Here is a 22,227-nt window from a genome sequence, read left to right on the forward strand (position 1 = left end):
AAAAATTAATAAGAGTTTCTTGTCTGTATTTAATATTAAAAAATTGCATATATTATAATCTAGGAAAGTTAATCAATTATTCATATTTTAAGGTACTTAACTAATAAAATGAATGAGAAATGTTTTTAGTGCCTTCTGAAAAGTGTATTTGATACATGTCAGAGATCATCTTCATTCTTCATGTCTGGAAAGTTGGTCGATTATTAATATTTTAAGGTACTTGACTAACAAAATGAATGAGAAATTTTTTTAGTATCTTCTGAAAAGTGTATTTGATGCATGTCAGAGATCTTCATTCTTCATGTTTCTGCATGTTTTGAAAAGTATATTTTACACATTTAATCATTAAGCACACAATGATAGGTTACAAAGTTTCTGTAAAATGCAGTGGAATGTGTGATAAAAAGAAAGGGGAAATTGTTATGATTATTTAAATATGTTGATGAATATAACAGAAGTTTTGAACGTTGTAGTCTTAAGCATCTTTGTGAAAGATATTGGAAGTTGAGTAATTTAAATGTCATTTTGAATGGAAAAATTGTGAAGTAAGTCTTTGTTTTGAAGGGTTTTTATAGTAGTATAACAAAAATAATGGTTAAGTATTAATTACTGAGTGAGTACTATTAATTAAAGAATCCAAATATAGACTTTTAAGCAAATATTTTTAAAAGTTATATGTATGTAAATTATTAGCATTGTCAGAAACTTTATTTAATGGAGCTGCCTATATTGAAAATTTATATTTATTCAGAATATGCAGGTTTTTTATAATCAATGTACAGGTTGCAAATTAGATACTTTAAAAATGTAATTATGTGATTTACAATTAGTATTTCTTCAGACTATTATTCATAAGAAATCAAACTTTTTAAGCTTGTAAAATAATAACATAGATAAATCTGGTACATATAAATTGTTAACTGTTCATGAATTAATAATAAATAGTGTTAAAATAATTTAACTATACAAGAAATCTCGATTAAGATTTTGGATGTTTGATGAGTTGAAGTGCATAGTAAAACTTAATTAGTAGTTGCTTGAAGTTAGTAATAGGGATTTTTCAATCATCTTCGAGATAACTGAAAACTTGTATACTGTGAGCTATAAAATATAGTAGTCATTACTATAGTTGAGCAGCAAATAAATGTTACCAGAAATTAATAGTGTCATGTATAATATTCTTGTACATTTGGTGTGTAATTTTTTTTTTTTTTTTTTTTTTAACAAAAAGTAAGCCAATTAGCTTAGATATTTGAAATGTTTTGGAATTAAAAAAATTTTAATGTCCAATTTTAACAAATTGAAAATATAAAGAGAATAAATCTTGATGAAATAGCAAAATTAAAGAAAAAGAAGTTTTAAACTATTATAAGGGATGATTATGGGTGTATTCCACTAGCCTATGATTGTTTACAAGAGATATCATACAAATTTTAAAAAAATGAAGCTTTAAACTTTTGTTAGGAATCACGTTATGAAGTCTTATTTTATTTTAACACTTCCTTTTATTTGTAGGAAGTTCCACATTTTCCCCAACTTTTTGAAAAAATGTTGCTAACTTTCTTTGGCATTTCTCGGCTTTCCAGAGAGGGCTATCTTCCTAAGGGGAGGGATGCCTTCGTGGATGACTATCTAAGGGAAACTGGCTTGTATACATGTTACACGTGGGGGAGACCAACAAAATGCCCATGCAGCCAGGCCATTCACCAGAATTTGAGACCCGAATCAAACTACCAGTGTTCAGCGACTTCATCACCCAGCCGGTGGTGGGTTGATTTTTAAATGAATTACACAAGAGCAAATGTGTAACTGGTAGTAAAGTATCTCTTAAACATCTTCCAACTGGGTCACAATCATATAAATAACAAGAAAGTGTCAAAAAAGAAGTTTCTAAATGTATCCTGGGTACAACTCTAATATACGCCCTAATTTCACCAAATGTGGCGATATGTGTTCTGCGCTGGTTTTTGGCACGATTGTGTGTTCTATGGCAACCCTGTTGACGTTGGAAAATCTTTCCCTGGAGCTCCTTGGTTCGCCTCTGTGTCTGAAAAGATGGGAGGGAAAGATAAAATGGTAATTGTTGAATTGAAGTTCGGCAAAAGGAAATATGATTGTGGCTATCCTGTTGAGGGGTAGTGGGTATTTGGAACTGTGGAAAGAGGGTTTGGGAGATTATTTTTAATGGCAGTGCATGATAGAAGTAGGGATTTGTGATTTTATTTATTTGTGAACCATAGTATAAATTTTCTGGATAGTGTGTCTGGCTGTCATGTAAATATGATAGTGATTACGTGGCGGCGTGTTAAAGGCGGTATGAAATTTATATTTCTGCATTTATTTTGTTGTTTAGTGTCTAGACTGTACAATTCGTAGATGTTTTTTAAAGTTGAAACAGAATGCTGTGTACATGGTATTATTTGAAATTTATTGTTGTTAACTTATTAAAGCGAGGTCTGCGTAGTTTGTAGATTCGTTCGATGCCTACATTGTGCAATTCGTAGATGTTTTTTTAAGTTAAAACATGTCGCTGTGTACATGGATTCTTGTCAAATATTTTTGGTTAGAAACTTTATGTTTTTGTTATCTAAATTTTTTGTTTTTGTTTCGGATTTTTAGCTAAATTGTGTGTTCAAAACGTAGTTTTTGCATGTGCGAAAACCGCGTTTTTAGAGACATTTTAGGCTAAAAGTTCAAAATGTAGACAAAAAATTTAGATAGTAATATGGCAGCATGAAGTTTCTCGCCAAAAATATTTGGCGACTTCAGGGCACATATCAGAGTAGTTTCAAGTTTTTGTCAATGCTGGTAATAAATATTCTAAAAAATCAATAATTCTTTAAGAAAACCTAGCGATAAGTTTTAAAAGGATATGCTGTCAAACAATTGATTTAATTCAAAACCCACACATTGGATAATCATAAAAATCAATCTTTCTAACAGATGAATTAATAATAAGCTAGCACATTGTCTGCTGCTCCATGAAAATTACTAAATTGTACACAATTGTTATATAGTATGTATTAGGTTCTGTAACAATGCGCAGAGAAGGAAGAAATCTGTTTAGTTGCTTTGTCTGTAAAGTGAAGATTTTGTTATCCTTTTGAAGCAAATCATTCTTAATTCGTCTTAAGTCACTTCATTTACACACTGTGGTATATAAATTGTATGTAATATTTATTTTTAAGAGTATTTTAAATGAGGGATGTAATCAGTGGCGTAGATAGAGGGGGGCAAGAGGGGGCATCTGTCCTCGGGCGCAGAATCCAAGGGGCGCCAAACTGATGTTACGACATTTTAGAATTAAATGTTTTCCATCCTTGGCAAGCAATAGGGGGTGCGAAATCATCAGTTGTCCCTGGGCGCTGAAAACCCTTTCTTTAAATACAGTATAGGGCAGTAGTATTTGGTGACACAATTTGAAAAGTGATTCGATGCAAAATGCCATTTTGAGAATAACAGCCTTTCTGGCCTAACATCTTTTTGGGCTTAAAAACGGGAGAAAGCATTTGGAATCTTTACTTATTTAATGATCTAATTTTAGATAATGAAAAAAAAAAATATTAACATTATATAAAAGTGTTAACATCATATATGACAGCTTTTATTTGAGTGAGATATATATATATAAAGTATTTCATTTTATGGTTCTTTGAGAATACAGTATGTTTAATAAATAGTCACAGACAAGCACTATGCATTTTGCCACCTGGTGTAATCTCTGCCAGTTCAAAATTCTACTCTTTCTATTTTTTTAATTCTGTTATCAAACATCTCTCTTAAACTTAAAAAAAAAAAAAAAAAAAAAAAAAAAAAAAAAAAAAAAAATACTATCCTTAAGTTTTGCTGCATGTTATTCATCTAAATTTTAAAAGTGTTGCCTCCCAGTGTAATGACACTGGCCCTGTGAATATCATTCATGAGTTACATAAGTGGAACTTCTTACGATATTTAAGATTTCCAGTTTGTCTCCAAAAATTTGGTTTTTGAAATTTTGTAAATACTCTGAATTTAACACATCCCTAAAATGCTTGTTATAATACACTGATTTACTATACTGACTTCTTTATATCAGAGTTGGTTTGGATTATTTACTTAAGGTAATGAACATACAAGGATATCTGCTTACGCTCCAATTAGATCTGACTGAAAATATAGTATGTACACATCTTTGTATTTCATTTTATTATGAGAAATCAGTATTGAAGTTACAGGTATCTTTGTATCCCGTTTTTCTTGCTTCTCTCATTTTGCAGACATTGCAAACACCCATGATGTATTCAGTAAGGTCACTAAAAATGTCCCAGTTATATATAATTTAATTAGAAGATTAAAGTCTTTGTAACAGCCTTTCTTCCTTTTCTATTTTGTAACTTCTATATCTTTAATGTATTCATGTAGACTTATGATTATGGCCATTGACTTTAAAAAAATACAAAATGAATTAAAAACACAAATTTTGGATCACGTTTGTAAATTTATTTTTTAATCACACATTAATATATGAAGAATATTTTATTTCAGATAAGTTGGAAAACATTAACTTATTATTTTCTTTATTACAGCAAATAATAATGTAAAAAGTGATGCAATCATATTAATAATATAATACTTAATACTGTTCTATACACATCACAAATTAAATACAATTAAGAGCTTTATATACATTTGAATGATCTGTTATGCAATAACAGAATAAAAGTTTGCTCTTAAAGAAACAAAGAACAGTATATTTCATGTTAAAAATAATCAAAATATTTATGTGAATAATATATTTAAACTCTTTTTAGCATTATTAACATCTAGCATGTATTTTCAAATTTATCAGGAATAAAATCCGTTAAATATAAATTCAGCACTGTGACATTAAAACAAAAATTGTGCAATTTGTCTTTTGTTGAATGAAAAATAAAAACATTGATAAAGACAATATTCTATTTGAATAGGAAATCCTAAAGATCAAATATGCATCATTGCAGATTATATTTTGATGAGAAATGTAATGTGTGTATGGATGGCTGTTTCTAAAGCATTAAGCATAGATTAAACCATTTGTACTGATTTGAGAAATGTCTATTCTGAACAGAACTTTACTTCTTGCTTTTAAGAAATTCAAGCACATAAAAGTAGCATAATTACCATTATTACCATTACTATTTTTTAACTGATTTAACAAAATAGATATATAATGATATAAAAATTACTTGACAGAAAGTGTTCTTATTTTGTTAAACTTCTTTAAAAGATACAATTTAAACTGGGAATTTGATGCAGCAATGAAATTTAGTATGGTTTTGAAAAGAGAGATTTAAAAAATGCCTATCGTTTACATTAAAAAGGAGACAATAATTTGAACTTCGATGCAACACACTTAGTAATGACTGAAAGTGTCTACTGAATGTGAAGGATTAATAATACATGTTTCTTAATTTTGAACTAACACAATTTTAATAACATTTTAATTGCAGTCATATATGGTATACCATGCACATAATGAATAAAATAGTTTGCTTAATAATGTTATGTAAACAAAATATGTTCATATAAACTGTAAAGAATAAAGCATCACATTACATAATTGAAGATCCTAATGAGATTCTTTACTGAAATATAAAAAAGATTTGATTTAGGTAAAAATTTAATTATTTGCATGCTAAAAATAAAATTTCAGGAATACATTAAACAGCATATAAATTTAAATTGCATTTAAAACTCTACCGAATAAGTATATTGTTTTGCATAATGGATATAACAGCAATATAAGGAAAACACAAATTTATACGTGAACAAAGGGAGATAATAAAATTCAGGTAATATAATATACAATAATTACATAAAACTAAAAGAATAAAATGCAAACACACACACAAATTCTAATTACTGTAATTAAAAACCAATATTTTAAAAGCTTATGAAATACTTAAACTGATGAGAGAATCTTAAAAATATCACATTATTTATTTTAAATAACATAATTAAGTACAAAAAGAAGTGACCTCTTTAAAATTGGCCTATATTAGGATGATAATGATCTAAAAGAAAAAAAAAAAGTGGCATATGGAATGTTCTACTTGCATAAGTTATACAGCTACATATTTAAATTTCATAAACTACTTATATAGCTACACATTTTAGATTTCATAATTTTCTTTTAAATAACAACAAATATTTTGAAAATAATGAATAAAATATAAAAACAACAGTTGATTTTCGTTATGTTAATGCAATTGCATTTTTAGTATAATAGTACTGGTGACATAGACAACAAACTTTATTTTTTATACTAGTAGTTTTATAATTTTCTTGAAAAGCAGAAGACATAAACCAAAACTGAAGTATTATTCCAATTTACCATTAAAAATAGCATAACTTTAAAACAGACATATTAATTTACAAATAACAGTCCATACAGAATAACAACAAAATTTAGAATTTTTCCCCTGCATATTGATTGCATGTTTTGTTTACATTTATTTGTAAGCAAAACAAAATTTGTTTACAGTTCAAAATGTTTCAGATTCTATTTTGACAGCATAGTTGTGTAAACAGTCAATATTGAAAATTCTTTATTGTAATGACAACAGTTTTTTTAGGAAAGGGGGACATTTGATGATGTCCTTTTCTAGTCAGACTTCCAAATCCAAATAAAATTCCTTTTACTATCTAGAATAAATTATATAAAATTTCACTTTTACTATCTAGAATAAACTGGGAATATGAAAAACAGACTTTTAAAAATTTTACTGTGTTAGAAAATTAATTTAAAAAACAAAAACCTTTTTTAAGCAAAAATTCCTATATATAAAAGTGTTATGAGATTAAAAATAAAAAATCAAAATTACAGTAGTTCTAAACCTACAACACTTACGAAAACACAATACTACTAGTTGTGTCTATGTATTCTGTGATAAAATTTAGCAATGCTTATATTATACAGAAGATATAAAACTTTAAAGATAATACTATAAGAATGTATATTTGTAAATAAAAAATATTTTACAAATATTTCAAGACAGATGACTAGAAATTCTACTATTCATCATTTATCCTAAAAGTAATGAAAAAATTAATTAAATCTGAATAAAATATATCATTCAAAAACACAAAATATGCATAAAATACACATGTTTAAATAGTTATTTATGTTCACAGCACAAAATATGTCAGAAAAGAAAAAGTTATTTGTAATATTGTGTAATTAAGTTTTTGAATGCAGTTGTGCATTTCATGAATGGTATCAAAATGATAGAATAGACATAAGAAATGCAATAGTTGTTACCAAACAGAGACGATAACCTGGTGACAATTTATTTAATTTAAACAGATTGCTTAATTTACAGTTTATTATTTAAATTGTTTAATTAAAAGCTTATTTAAGTTATGGTTTTGATTTTATAAATATTTAATTTATATTTCCCACTGAATTTGGGTAAAATTTATTATTAAACTGCAAACTAAAAATAAAAGAACATATTGTAGTTTTGCTATCCTTTTAAACATCAGAATTCTAACAACAAGTTTAAATTATTAAGTTACTATATTTGAAAATATATATGTTTCCTAAAGATATTTCAGGTCATATACAAGTATATAAAATATTTTTAAGGGCCTAGTTTCTATACGGATTTACATGTATAGTAAAATAAACTTTCTAAAAACTGTAGTAATTAGATAAATATGTATATATACATGTTATATTTAGTTAAAAGATAGCACTTGCATGCATTAAGGTTTGAAATTATGAATGACTTATGAAGCTATTTTTCAATTACATTGATTTTCGATAGCTATTGTGTTACATCTGTAATGTATGAATTCACATCCCAAAATGTTTGGATTGAAGGATAATTAAAAATGTGACAGTAAGTTTAATATGTTGTAGAAAGTAACAAAATTATCTATTCTATATAACACTTTACCCATTAGTATAATTATTTCTTGCAAATACATGAATGAAGGAAAAAACATTTAGGAGGTTACATTTGTACACAATGAAATGAAAACAAAAACATCCTAATAAATATAATTTGGAACAAAATTATTAAATCATTGTTTATAATGAGTTAGACTGCATTAAATTACAAATAAATTTTTAGTTTCCAAAAAAGGAATAAATTGCTGTAGCTGTATAACAGAAATAACTTGACTGAGATTCTGTACTGAAAATGTCATTCCAGTTATATTAAATACACCAGAGAAATTAAGTATTCACCAGGGTTGGAAATAGGGCTTAAGTTTAAAAAGTGTTATTCTCAGTTTTAATTAGAAATTTTAAAAACTATGAGAGAACTTAATAATAAATAAATTAGATTAAAATTTTCATCAATTTTACATTATTTTCAAAGTTTTTGATTACATTATATGTAATCAACTGTATAATTTTCTTTTTAACACTTCTCTGTATGTTTAGAAAGTATTTTTCCTTTAAGTTTTAATCTGACATCTATCCTTTTATTTTATTTAATAGAAGATTGTGAAATATTTGAAAATGTTTTACTACTTTTAGACACTTTATGATTTTGAATTTCAAAAACTCAATATTTGTGTATATATGTTAGTAATAAAATAAAATTTCTTTAATCCAAATTAAATTATGGTTGAAAATTTATGGTTAAATTATGAAATAAGATATTTATTTTCATGAAAAAAGAACAATAAAATATCACACACTTTGTTTATCTAATGAATAGAAGAAAGCTGCCATCAATGAATTCTTTCAAGCAATTTTTTTCAGTCTTCCCTAAAAACCTTCTATTCCTTTTTTATTATATAGTATATTGAACTGTGTGGGAATTCTATAAGAATTCCAGTTAGTAAAATACTCATTATACTTTAGTTTAAAAAATCCTTAACTGCAGAATTCAGGAAGATATGCCCAATAAACAAAGGGGCCAATTTAAAATTAAAATTTGATGGATGCTATTCTATGACAGATAAAATCATTAATCAACAAACCACAGCTTCATTATGTAGCTGCTATTTAAATTTGTTCTCAGATGTCTTGAATATGAGTAAAAATGGCAGAGAAAATGATTATGTCAGTAAATTCTTTTAAAAAGTCGGCATAAATTTTGCATATATTATACAGAAATTTCTTACAGTATACTGAATAATTTAAAGAAACCTCAGACCTATAATGATAAGACCGTATTTTCACACAATTCTGTACACCTTATTTTAAGAAACTTTGCAGCTAGATATATATGCTGGTAATGAATATGGAATAACACATGACCTGCTTTTTTGTAACATACAAAATGTTATTATTAGTATTACTTCTCTTCAAGTTCTCATCATTTTAAGGGAAAACAATTTAAGAAATGTTTTCATATAGTATTTTTCGGACTGAAAAAGCTACTACAATGGTGTATTTTATGTGAACCGTTAAGTGCTTGCTGCCTATTTACAACCCTGTTTGCATTAATAATAAATAATAATAAAACATAATTGTATGGCATAATCATGCACTCGTGCAACTTCGAGAAGAGAAAATAAGTAGTTGCAACAAGCTATTATCTAAAATTTGTTTTAATAATATTAATATATAATGTGATAATTAAGGTAATAAATTCTGATAAGAGACAAAAATACATCAAACATTTTAAAGGAGGAACACCAAATACTAAACACTGCTACATACTAATATAAATGTGATAACTATCACAGAGATTACCATAAAGTTGTCTTTGGTAATAAATGCAAAGGCAGCTAATTTATTGCTGCTTGAATTTACTACAAATACTATTCAGATGTTGACAACCTTCAAATACATCAGCTAAGTTAGCATGCAAAACTTATGCAGTGTAAGACAAGTTTCCAGAATACTGTTTTATCAAAAAGAAAAAGTCTTACAACAACACAAATTTAACTTTCATCATTACAAACAGGATGTTTAAAAAAGGTAGCTGCAGGTTTTATTTATTTAAATACCGATGATGTACACTTAAAATTACAAAGTTCTTTTAAATAAGTGAAGCATTTTATGAAAACAGTCTCATACTGTAAGTTAAAATTCTAAAAAATAAAAGCTAGTATTTTTATATGAATGACATAAGAAAAATTTCTAATGCTTCAATTAGTTCAAAAATTTCACACCTTATGTACAAGATTCTTAGAAATATTCAAGAACAATTTGCTGACTTTGATTATTTTCTTGTACGTGACCTCAAATTCCAGACTTTTGAGAACACATTAATGCAACAGCTACAAAACAAAAGCTGCTTGTTTTGTAATTACTTGTTCTGCCTCGGATAATACAAAACCCACTGTTAAATTTTAGATGGCCCCTTTATATTGGGTAAAAATGTTTATTAATTGTACTGCAGTGAATATTGCACATAATGGTAGAGAAATTTAAAAAATTAAGCCATACGCTATATAGAATAGTTACTGTACAGGCCCATATAAAAAAAAAAATCAAATTTTTTTTCCCACCTACGCACTGAAAATATCTTCATGAAATTCTCTATTCTAATTTTAAGAAACTTTGTAATTAAAGGAAATAAAGTCTACAGCCAATTTTTTTCAAACATCTGGTATACTAGTATTAAATTCGAATGTCACCCATTTGATTGCTTATTTCTGAAAGTGAATAATAAGATATTTCTTTTTATGTACTAAATTTTAGAAACTAATACAGTTTTGAACGGTCTAAAATAAGATGTTATTTTGAAGATGAGAACAATGCAACAAATTCACTCTGTACCTTTTATGCATATTCCTAAACCATAAATTTCAATTTCTTGTTATCTAATTTGAAAATAATTTTAGAACACAAGATTTAACAAAACATGCCTTGCATAATACTGTGAAATTAATACACAATCCTACATTAAACTAATAATTCTCTAGGTATTAAAACTTCAACCACTGCAAAACTAAACTTGAAACTAAAAACACAAACTGAATGCATGAAAATGAGAAAGCAGTCCATTTTTAATCACAAAAATTCATTTGGGCAAAATAATATTTGATACTAATTTCTTCTATATTAACATTCAGTTTAAATAAGAAAAAAGCAATAAATATTCCTCATAAGGTTGATTTATATTTCTGATAAATATGCATTGTTTACAGTAAAACATTGCAGGTATTTAAATAACTTTCTGATAATTGAAGCATCAAGGCACTAAATTTAATTGTGACCAATATGGGCGGGAGTATCTCTTACAGTATGACAATTCTAATAGCACCTAGGCTATGAGTTATGCCATGGAACAAAAGAAGAGGTATTTTTACACTGTTTTTTTAAAGCAGTAAATCAGAATATAATTAGAAAAATATTCAGTCTCTTATGAAATTAATTCCTCTTCCTACTATCCATTATACTGCACTATACAAACATAATTTTGTATATCTTGCATTATATATTATCAAGGCATCCAAATTTATGTCAATAATTACAATAATATTTATCATCAATAAAAGGCTGTCACCACCTGAATGGGTGAGTCATATAGTACTTGTGAATACTAAACAACAAAAAATTGTGACTAAGGCAGAGAAACACAGGAGCCCAGATCAGCAGGAGGGTGAAGAAGATTTCGTTTAGGTGGCAAAGTAGGACTCTCTTTGAGATAAGGGAACTCTGGAATCTCCCCACTGCGATTAGGCGAAGGATCAGGTGAATGTAAAGGAGTAGATTTCGGAGATGGTGTAGGGATCACATGACCTTTGGCACGTAGCTGATGTAGAATTGAGTGCACACGGAAGTGAAGTATAGTCTCCAGAGGATAACCCCGATAATTATGCCTATAAATATAGAAATAGAAAATAAATACATACCATGCCATTAGTAAGAGAATATAGTTTTTGATTATTATTATTATTATTATTATTACGGAATGATTTTTGTTTTCAGAATGAATAATAAATAAATATATGTGGAAGGATAAAAAGAAATGCAAAGTAAATTGTTTCGCCTTCAACTCTGAAGGTTCCTGCAAGCTGGAAAACATCAAACAGATTACTGCATTACAGGTTTTACTGAATTAGCTACCAACTCTGGTAGAAGACACATGAACCATTACACAAAAATATCACATTTGCTAGTGCAGTCTACAGCTAAAGAGTAATGATTAAATTTTTGTACATTATACAGAAAGTTAAGCCAGAAGTTTTCAAAGAAATTGCTGTAATTGCTTGGATCACAGCAACATTTACTGCTGGTTTATTCTTCCATTCCATTAAAGAAGTACAATTAATCTTCCACACATGATTATGTGCCTCTACATGATTATGTGGGTGCTCCAATTCTTCCCATCCCCAACGTCGGAGTAGCTGCCGTACACACTCTGCTTTATGTGGTCTTGCATTGTCGTACAGAATTATTACACTGTCCACAAGATCCGGACATTTATCCCGAATACCATGTTGTACCTGTTGCACCAGGAAGTCCCTGTAGTACTGTGCGGTCACTGTTCTGCCATGAGGAACAAAGTGGCAAACGAAGACACCCATAACGCCATATGCGACGATCACCATCAATTTGACTGGGGAAGGATTCTGACAGACCTTCTGCTGCCTCGGTGATCCAAGATGTCGCCACTCCGCGGACTGACGTTTCAGTTCTGGTTCATATGCCCTGGCCCAAAATTCATCGATGACGATTATTCGGTGACAAGAATTGATCGCTGTCCTGTTGCCAGCATGCACAGTGGTCGGAGCATATTGCATAGCGCACCCCCTTTGAACTTCTGTCAGTGCATGCGGTACCCATCACGATGCGATTTTGCGTAGCTGTAGCTCATTACACAATAGCATGTGGACAGTGCGTTTCTCAATGTCACTTACCCTCTCTAAATACAGTAACATCCATCATTTGTCTTCATCCGTGAGGTGCTCAATGATGGCACATGCCAAGTCGGTCCGCACACTCACCGGTCGCACCGAACGTTGCTCATCACTGGTTAGCACATGTCCTTGCTGAAACTTTCCTACCCACCATGCTACTGTACGATATGGTAGGGCATTATTCCCAAGGGCTTCTACTAATTCACTGTGACATTCCATCGCATTTCTCCCTCAGAGAACGGCTATTTTGATGTAAGCGTGCTGCTCAACACTTATTTCCATCTCGTATGACACTCACCAACTGACTGATTTCAGAGCCCTCGCTATCACAGAGCCATCTGTTGTTCTGCATACACACTATGCCTGCAGAACTTCCACATGACGCATATATGTTTTGTGATCCGTTCACATATCTACAAGAAAAAAATAGTTGCCATGACTTTTGCCCCAACCCTCATATAAAGACAGAATTAATGTAACTGTATTCAGAGAGTCAGGAAAAAGAAAAAGAATTCTATATTTACATGCAATGGAAACAAACTTTCATGCTACAAATGTTTCTTAACAAATTACCTTGCAGGTTCCAGAAGTTCTTTTGCCTCTAGTCCATTTGCCTGCTGCAATTTGATGAGAGCTAATTCAGTCATAGCAAATGGGATAATATATATATCTTCTTTCACTCTTTTTTCACTATAAAATAAAATATTTCCTTTGAGCAAAACATTTCTCATTACATTGTCTTATAAAAAAAATATTTTGTACATGACAGCACAAGTTGGTAACACATGGAATCAAAACACAATAAAACATTCATCACTTACACTTAATAGAGAATGATTACTCAAAATCAATCAACTTATGGAAATAAAAAAGACTGAAATACTAAAGATATTAATATTAAATACACTCAGGTGAATATGTTTTGCAAAAACTTGAATCTTTTCGTTTAAATATAGAAAGATTCTGTCCTTTTAAAAAATGACTCATTTATATGTTTTGATTAATGTCCTTGTTTATGCTCCTGACATAACTATTTATGTGGCAATAACTATGAAAAAGTGATATAATAATTGCACACAGTGTAAGCAACAAAAGTTAATTTACATCTGCATTCACGGAATGCAATTCTTATACATGTTCATATGAGTATTATACAAAACTTAGTATGCAAAACAACTGTAAGATTTCCCTACAAATAGTTTGTTCTGCTTAGTAATTTTATAATGTAAACAATACGCATAATTAAAAAGTATGATTTTAATTCTTTCTTAAATATTTCAGAAAGATTAATATATTTACTCTTCAGGATGAATAATAAACTTGGTATTTTACTATTAAAATTCATATGCAGAATAAAAATTTTCCATCCAATAAATTGAAAACTCTAAAATTTCAATAATTTTTACATTAATGGTATAAAATAAAACTATAGTATTAAGAAATTCATATTTCACTAGTATTACATCTTTTCAACTATGAGATAATTATCTGATACATAATAAAGACTTTATCCTTGAAGGTTATTTGATAAGTTTATTAAATTTTTATGGGATGGTACTCTGACTTCTGGATGTGCCACTCACTAGGCAGGCAAATTTTAGCTATTCTTGACTTGGGGAAAATTTTACATAACAGCAGCATTCTGTTAATGTTTTTACAGACTCTTTAAATAAGTACTGTAGTAGTTAAAAAAAGTTCTCTGCAATGATAAAACACTTTTATTTAACTAATCAAAGAATTATCCATATCAAACAGAGCTGGGTAAAATTCATGAAGATTTTGCACAAGCAATGACAGCAATTTATTTCTGATAACTAAGTTTAAACATAGTCAAAAATGAAAATGAAATGCATTTTGAACATCCAGCTGAATCCATCATGACTGGTATTAGTGAAAACAGTCCGTAAATATCATTACAGAAAACCAGAGAATTAAAGTGTGTGAAACTGCTGAGTGTAGACTCACAAATAAATATCTGCACAATAATAATAATAAAATTATTATTATTATTTACAGACAAAAATCGTATATGATGGGTGCTGTGGTTGTTGAAAGACCAAAAATGCCCATGAAAAGAGATTTCAAATCAATATTTGATGATATTTAACTACAATCTTTAAACTTTTTGCATCAATTTATGATTATGGATGAAACCCATATACCATTTACCATTATACACCTGAGTCAAAGCAGAGGACAGTAAAAGGTGAAAATGTTCAGAGAAGGTGAAGACTGTTTTGTCTAGTGAGAAAGTGACAGACAAAGTGCTTTTCTTTGGATTCCCAATGGATATCAAGGTTAACTACTTGGAGAAGGGAGAAGCAATAACAAATGCCTAATATCAGGGCCAGATTAACGTATTTAAAAGCACTAAGCACTTAAAGAACTTTAATGCCCTTGCATAAATTTATGGTTACTTTTTCCATCTCTCTTGGTCTTAGTTTAACTGCACCATACATAGTAAAACCTGCAATGGTAAATTTTTGTGGTGCCCCTTTTCTTGAGTCTGTCAGAACCGTTTTATTGATGCTGTAAGCATGTGCTTATTTTGCTTAATGGTTAATGTGGCTGTATGTATTATACAACATTACTGGTCCATTTGAAAAAAATGTAAAACAAAAAATTCAAAATTGGTGCATAAAAAGTGCTCTTTTCTCAACATAATACACTGGTCCACAAATTAACCATCACAATGGCTAAATTACATGAATTGTGCTTTGAACTATTTCTTCATCCACCATTTTATATATGTTCCAAAATAATTTCTTATTACTAAGAATATTTAGCTCAGTGGGAAGAAATACTCATCAAATAAGCATGTCATTAGTACTTTCATAGTGTATTTTGGAACTTCTGACTAATGCTGTTGGGTCATCTAAAGAATTCTGCAATTTATTCATGGTAAATATTTATGAAATAACACAGAAACAGTAGAAACCTTCATTGAATAACAGAACCACTATTTTATTCAGTGATTCTTATGCACTTTTTTTTTAGCAACTGGAAATTTCCCTTCTAAAAGAAGTCTTTAGATTTATTTGTAAGGATTCCACCAAAATCTCATTTGACAGTTTTAAAAAAATTAACTGCAGACCGATTCAGACAGTTTTGAAGTAATCAAAACAGATGAAAATCTGATGGGGCAAGATCAGGTAAATATGAAGGATGAAAAAAGAAAAAAAAAAAAAAAAAAAAATTCCAGCCAAACACAATAAATCACTGTCAACATTCATTCAAATACAGAGCAAAGCATTGTTATGATGATAAACAACACTTCAATAATTAGTTATTTCTAAACACTTTGCATCATTTTCTGCTCTTAGATCTCCAGTCTGAGAGTTCCCTCCCCCTAGAATTGAAGGTCTGATTAGATAGCAACATTTGAAATAAATTACTCTTTTAAAGTTCCATCATGGGAACAGCATCACTTTTTTTTTTAGATGAAACCCACATCAGGATTCCATAGAATCATTTAACTTATTCTGTGATTCTTTTTGCTCAACATTATTGCATAGCATCCACTTCTCATCTGCAAAGGTAAACCATCCCAAAAAAGAGCTTTTTCACATTTTATTTCAAAAAAGAATTGAATTCAGAAATTCAAGCACCCATATTCTGCTTTCAAAAATTATGGGGGTAAAAAAATCATAGCAGTTTACATACTCAACCACTCAAATGGTCATATATTAACTTTTCAAAACATTTCAAAACATTGTCTGCAAGTTCCTGAACTGTATGATGCTGATTTTCAGCAATGGTTTCTTTAACATGTCCTAAGAAATGATGTCCCTAGCAGGTTAGAAGCTTTATATTTTCTAAGCCTGAAGTGTTCTTTTTTCCCTTCTCTTTTGAAATAAAGGAGCATAATGTAACAAAACAACATCTTTAGTCTTCAGTGTGAATTATGTAATGAAACCAAAATAATATTACTATAGATGTACAATTAGCAGAATGTACGAAGGAATACTGTTTTCCTTGCTGCATTGAAAATCAAGACGCTTCTTATTTTTTAAGAAAAAAAAAAAAAAGTCCAACCACAATGAAGGAGAAGCAGTTCAAAGATACAAAAATTTGGTAGCTCATCAATGAAAACAGCACATCTTAGTTTCTAATTGAATGAAAAAGCAGAAGATCACTGAACTAAGTGGTCAGTGAAGACTCCGTTGGGAAATAAAATCAGTTTTTCCAGAAAAACAATGTTTAACTTGAAATAGCCTTTGTAAATTTTAAAGATTTTGTTAATTTGTTTTGAATTACAGCAACATCCGAAAATCTACCATACATTTAAAAAAAAACTTTAAATGTTACATATAACTACTTAAATATTAAGTCATTTAATGCAAATAAGTAAATTTTTAATAAATAATTGACTATTGCAATAAAATCTTTTCCTGGAAATTATTTGAAATTATTATTGCATTATTTGAAAGAAAAGCTTTTATGAAAAAAGAACACATAAAATAATTAACAAAAATGCACTTATTTAAAAAAATACCATGATATAATTTCCCTAAAACAATCTTCTGCTTGCATGTTACGGCCCAAACTGGTGTAACAAACACCTCTTATCAATAAAATAAGACAATAATCATCCAAAGGTGTATTTTCCACATCTGTGAAAACAAAACAAGATTTAATAAATCACACAAATAATTTTCATAAAGTTTACTTTCATAAATAATCAATTACAAAGAAAAATGCTCAGATGATTACTTCTAAACAATTTACTGATAAGTGCAATTAAGCTTCAAACATAACTTTTCAGGGGAAAAATATTTAACTTAAAATAATAACTCCTTAAGTTGTCAATTAATTACATATTAATTTTTTGAAAAATACTACAACAATTTTTTTAATTATTATTTTACACGTACTCATAATGCTTTATTGATGTTAATAAAATTGTTTGGCTGAACAATAACCTATTTATAAGTTTACAAAAAATTTCACTTAAAATTCTAATTAACACCTTTCACTTGTTCTTGCTCCTCCAGGTATGCAAGCAAAATCTCTTTATATTATACACACAAGTAGGCTTAAAATAATGTCATTATTAAAAGAATTGCCGAAATGTATTGGCAAGATCTTTTTGATTTATAAGCAAGATCTCTTTGTCTATATAGGCAGGATCTCTGCACCTGCAAGTGTACGCAAGGCAGTTCCATAATAAAAAGAATTTCTCCCTTTTCCAATTATTTTTTGGTACAAAATTCTGGATTTATTTTGTATTGAAATACTAAAATAAATACTTAAAATTGCATTTTATAGCATATTATTTAGTTTGAGTCACTTTCATGAATTTTAAAAGCAATTTGTGAGACATATATTCAAGAAAAATTGAAAAATTAAATAATGCAATAACTTTGGATCTATAGAATGCTCAGAATTCAGCTCATGTAGCTTCATGCAGAAGTAAGAATTAATTTGTTTTATAACTATTGCTTCAAGTTTTCAGACAAGTTAATAAAGCATCGGACATCCCAGCAACATAAATTCAAAAGATAATGAAGCATTATTAAACTAAGTCACATATAATTTTTTCTCCTCTTAATGGCAGGCTCTAGTTAACTAAGGCATTGGCCACTACTAGCCACCTAATAGGTGAATCACCATTCCCTTCTATGTAGAGACAGACAAATTACATCCATGCCTTGTCTGGGATTCGAACCTGGGTCCTTCGATATGGCAGTCAGAGTCACAAACCACCTTCCCATCTAGGCAGCAAGTCACATATACTGGATAAAGGATAACATAACAAATCATGGAGTAGAAGAAAAAACACAAATGCTTCCAGAAAAATACAAGATAATAAATTCTTGCCCATTCACTGCAGAAAAGGGAACATAATAATTTTAATGTAACAAAATGAAACATGGTTTTGTTTCTTTTAGACAAAAAATCTAAAAACCGCCTTAAAATTTTGGTATCAAAATAATTCATTGGTTTGAGAGGCAAGATTGTAATTCCTATTAAAAAAAAACACTTAAAAATTTACATTTGAAACAAGAAATATATCCGATTCAATACTAAAGAAGGCATTTTTTTAAATAAAAATGTAACTGACACTAAAAAGGCAATTGAAGAACTAACTGGCAAAAATTAATAAGAGGATGGCAATAAATATACAGTGGTACCTCAGCATATGAATTTAATTTGTTTCATAAGAGTTGAATAAGTTGATGTATCTTGAAATCATTTTCCCATTGAAATAACATTTAAATACCATTAATTTGGTTTAGTATCCCAAATAAACACCTCAATTTACTGTTACATGTTTCTAAATAAGAAAAAATACACTGTATTATGTAGAAAACAAATAATATTGACAGATTCATTGTTTGAAAAGTCCAAGTTTCTTCAGCAAATCAGTGTATATAACTCATGCCTTCTTGCACATTATTGCCCTGGTCACAGTATCTGAGTTGCTTTTCCTTCAGCCACACCAACAGCAGCTTGTCCATTATCACTTACAGTAATACACAGTTTCAAAATTGTTGTAATGCCTTTGGCTGTCATTATAGCCTCTACTGCTTTGTTCTGTTTCAATATTGTACATAAAATAGAAGTATTATGCTTATACTACTAGCCTAAGTTGAAAACATGCACATTTCCCTCAAGTTTATCTATGATTTCATGTTTTAATTCTTATGACATCATCCACTTCTTCACACTACTCATATTCTTAGAACCCATGGACATGGATATATCTTAATAATAATTGTAAATATGTATTAAATTCTAAATGTATCTTAATAATAATTGTAAATATGTATTAAATTCTAAATGTATCTTAATAATAATTGTAAATATGTATTAAATTCTAAATGTATCTTAATAATAATGGCAAAATAAGTTCACACACATATGAAGAAATGTAAGAAAGTGACCATAAAATATTACAGAGAGATGCCTGTGGTACAAGGTAACACATAAACCAAACAAGCGAGGGAGTTTATGCTTCACTTTGTTTAGAGCCAAATAATGCTGGCGCAGCAAACCTCTTGCTTAGGATCCTATCTTGACTTTTACTTGTATCCAGACACAAAAGTTTGCTCAAATACCAAGTCTATTTTTTACATAATGGTAAAAATGTAAAAGTCTGAATTATTTTAAACAGATTTCATTTATGATGAAATAATATGAATATAAATATTCCACAAATACACACGACTGGATACAAATATTATTGACTGATTACTAACAGTAAAAGTTTAATCTTACTTAAAGAATATAAATTTTATTTCTAAAAATATTAAATATCATCTTATACCTTTGGCATCTTCTAGACTAGAATACACATTATTGACTCTACACAAAATATTTTGTGTGAGTTCACGATTTTTTGCTATCATAGGAAAACTGTTCCATATATAAACAAGCTCCTAAAAGAGACCAAAATAAAAATTATTCAAGATGTAATCTAATTTATGTGATATAAAATACAAATGATAAAATCGCTATTATTCACTGGAAATTTTTAGTATCTTCACATTAAAAATTACAAATCACACATACCAGTGCAGGAACAATAAGACGACCACCCTGTGAATTATATTTGTTCGCTTTTCTTACAACATACTTTTCCAAAGGAATTGATTTCCCAGCCAGTTTTTGTTTGAGACTAGGAACTTTCCTGATTTGAAAAATAAGAAAGTTAGTTACCATGATACATATAAAATTAATAATAATAATAATAATAAACACAGGGAAGAATAATTTTAAACATATGCTTCAAAAGAAAATACAGAAAATTAATTAAGAACTAACTGCCAAGAGAACTGCTTTCATGGAGCAATTTCTCAGAAAAATTAGCTGCTACTCACACACCAATAGAACAACAAAATTTTCATCAGCCAACCTTCCAAGGCAACAAAAACCAAACTCAGAATGAATTACCAGTGTTCAATGGGCTTATACACTTTACCATTAGTTAGGCTTAGAAGAAAAATATATTCTGAGCCATATGCTTGATATGGTATATTACAATATTTCCTCTGTGTTAAATTTTTTACTTTTTTATTAAAAGAAATATGAACAACTCCTTATTATTACAACCCCTGTTATTTTATGCCTGATGGTCCTAATCTTTAATCATGATTGCTAACAATCAACTTGTCAATAGAAGAAATCTGTAAGGTTTGCTGCTGCTCTGCACTCCATTTAAAATTGCAGCACAAGGAAGGAATGATCTGACAAACGTCAAAATCACATGAAAGGAAGAAGAGGTTGGGATATGAAAATGATTAGTAATTCAGCACATTTAGAAAATACAGGAGGGAGAAACAACATCTGGAGCACTGCATAAAAGAAAAGTTGTGTACTCATTCGGAAACCACTTTGTAAAGTCATAATTTGTTCAGAATATCATGTTATGCCTCAAATAATAAAAAGAAATGCTTTCCAGCAAGTGTCAGAATACGGCAGAGGATGGATCATTGCCCACAGAGAGTGTGGATTATTGTTTCATGATATTGCCTGTCACACTGGTCAACATCCAGCCACTATCATGCAAATATGGAATCAATGGGTTGCTGAGGCTCATACTGAACGGCATGCAGGATCTTAATGCCCTCCCCTGACTAACGTTTGAGAGGACAGACATATTATGAGGTCAGCTCTGCAAAAACATACAACCACACAATGGATCATTAGTGAGGAAATGGGCATGTCTGCTCGTATGATGTGTCGATGTTTGCAGCAGCGTGAACTAATGACGACCATTAGTTTGGCTTCCCTTGACAATGCAGCATAGAGAGGGACAGCGACTCTGGTGCACGAAATGACAAATGTGGATACAGGAGTGGCACAATGTCATCTTTCCACAAGAGTTCTAGTTCTGCATGCAGTATTCTGATGGTTGTATATGTGTCTAGAGGCTACGAGGAGACTGCATGTCGCCTGCTTGCATTCGATATCAGCATAGGAACCCTGCACTTGGCGTGATGGTTTGGGCAGCCATTGGGTACATGAAACACACATCTCTAGTTCAGATTGAAAGTAATTTGAACGCGTATCGGTACATTACTGAAATCTTATGTACAGTGGTTGTGCCCTATCTTTGAGGCTTGCCAAACACCATCTTCCAACAAAATAATGCAAGATAACATGTTGCACATTGTGTTCAGATTGTCCTCAATACACAGGTGACAGGTGACAGCAGGGCCGGACACCCGGACGGCTTACAATGACTACTCGGGTGCTGTCCAGACCCTGCAACTATCTGTAGCTGAAACTTTAAATAGACATAAATATAGTAATTTACAAATAGACCTGATCGTGTAATCGCACAATGCGTCAATGTACATAATGCAACACACTAAGATACTGTAAACTCAAAGATAGACACAATACACCAATACACATAATTGTGACACACTAATACGCTATACACCAGTATTCTATACACTAATATACTATACACCAGTATACTATACA

At 29.7% G+C, this 22,227-nt stretch overlaps 1 protein-coding gene across 2 annotated transcripts in view; it reads right to left on the reverse strand.

Annotated features, from left to right (window-relative positions):
• Positions 1–5,223: 5,223 nt before the first annotated feature.
• LOC118181158 (tetratricopeptide repeat protein 39B-like) overlaps positions 5,224–22,227 on the reverse strand; it is a 99,376-nt gene continuing 82,372 nt past the window's right edge. For both annotated transcript variants that reach the window (XM_035350232.2, XM_035350234.2), the window contains 5 exons: positions 20,308–20,425; positions 20,063–20,174; positions 17,288–17,405; positions 13,366–13,482; positions 5,224–11,751 (listed from right to left, as the gene is read on the reverse strand). In XM_035350232.2, coding sequence (XP_035206123.1) covers positions 11,493–11,751; positions 13,366–13,482; positions 17,288–17,405; positions 20,063–20,174; positions 20,308–20,425 — 724 coding nt within the window. In that variant the 3' untranslated portion in view covers positions 5,224–11,492. The remainder of the gene's footprint in view (positions 11,752–13,365; positions 13,483–17,287; positions 17,406–20,062; positions 20,175–20,307; positions 20,426–22,227) is intronic.

The sequence above is a fragment of the Stegodyphus dumicola genome, chromosome 4, assembly GCF_044657685.1.
Source record: "Stegodyphus dumicola isolate Sdum_Otavi_A_Nest chromosome 4, ASM4465768v1".
Lineage (NCBI taxonomy): Eukaryota > Metazoa > Arthropoda > Arachnida > Araneae > Eresidae > Stegodyphus > Stegodyphus dumicola.